General features: G+C 31.2%; 1 protein-coding gene across 1 annotated transcript; it reads left to right on the top strand.

Annotated features, from left to right (window-relative positions):
- Nucleotides 1-596: 596 nt before the first annotated feature.
- LOC111909799 (umecyanin) lies at nucleotides 597-1,019 on the top strand. The gene has a single exon (XM_023905575.2). The coding sequence runs from the start codon at nucleotides 597-599 to the stop codon at nucleotides 1,017-1,019; it is 423 nt and encodes a 140-aa protein (XP_023761343.1).
- Nucleotides 1,020-1,351: the final 332 nt, after the last annotated feature.

The raw sequence follows: 1,351 nt of genomic DNA, 5'->3' as shown, positions 1-1,351 counted from the left end.
TGCTTCCGGATGAGATGGGCAGTAACATATAGCCCATTTAAGCATTTCTCTCTTTCATGTTAAATTGATAGTAAGGGCAAAAGGTCAAAAAATATTCAATTTTAAGTGGATGGATAAAATAGAGAAGTGGAAATATAGCTCCTTTTAAATTTGTAATGCAATCCTACTTTTATAACTGTAATCTTATAAAATACTATAGATATTGTCCAAAGTCAAACTATGAATATTTTAAATTTATTATTATTAACTTTTGCTATAAATACTACAATTGTTGAAAGTCAAATTGTAAATACTTCAAATTCATTGCCATTAATATCCACAAATGTTATTTTCTTATATAGTGATTTGTACACAAAACTTTTTAGCCATACACAATAATTTATGCTTTAGATAATTGTACTGTACACCTGTATTGAATATAATTTGTTGTGTCTGGCTAAAAAATGTTGAGTACGGATCATAACCCTTTCCTATATATATGCCCAAAACTTATATTCTCTGATGCTATATCTAGGAAAGCTTTAATCAACAAAATAATCTTGATTTTGTGGGATTAGAGATTCATCTTAATAGTAAAAACACATAATCGATCAAAAATGGCGAAATTAAAGTCAAGTTTGCTTCTGCTTATGGCCATGGTAGTTGCATCCATGGAGTTCGAGGGCTCAACAGCAAGAGAGTATTTCGTTGGTGAATCCAAAGGTTGGACTGTGCCACAAAATCCAGGTTTCTATGTTAGGTGGTCACTATTCCATATCTTCAAAATCAATGACGTTCTTGTTTTTAACTTCACCAACGGAGTTTATAACGTAGCAGAAGTGACACAGGAGGCATACACAAACTGTGATGGCCAAAATCCTATCTCACTCCAGACTACAAGCCCTGCTAGATTTACAATTACGAATGCGGCTAACCATTATTACATCTGCACCATAGGCCAAAATTGTATGCATTCTCAGAAATTAGCGATTAAGGTTTCCACCGCGGACAACAACTCGTCTGCCATGTCACTTCATTGATTTTGCATGATTATATAAAATTAAGATAAGGATCTAATACTTCGCTATCAAAATTTATCTCATTTTTGTTTGAGTATTGATGGACGATAATGGGCTGAATAAGCTAAAATATAATTTGAGTAGGTTAATTAAACATATCACACGAATACTTTTTTATTAAAACTTTAAACCAAAATACCAATAAATCAGCATATTAGTTTTTGATACATCTAATTTACACCAAGCAGGTAAATAACTAACATAAATAAATCTTTTAATTTTTCGTCTCATCGATATCCAACACATCTTTTAGCCTGAATCATTTGTTGTATTATAATTTTTTTATCAATAAC

The sequence above is a fragment of the Lactuca sativa genome, chromosome 1 (genome assembly GCF_002870075.4).
Source record: "Lactuca sativa cultivar Salinas chromosome 1, Lsat_Salinas_v11, whole genome shotgun sequence".
Classification (NCBI taxonomy): domain Eukaryota; kingdom Viridiplantae; phylum Streptophyta; class Magnoliopsida; order Asterales; family Asteraceae; genus Lactuca; species Lactuca sativa.
Note: the sequence above shows the minus strand (reverse complement) of the source record. Positions and strands in the feature narration are given on the sequence as shown.

Coding starts and splice junctions, on each gene's coding strand:
- LOC111909799 (XM_023905575.2), top strand. CDS start 597: ATGGCGAAATTAAAGTCAAGTTTGCTTCTGCTTATGGCCATGGTAGTT.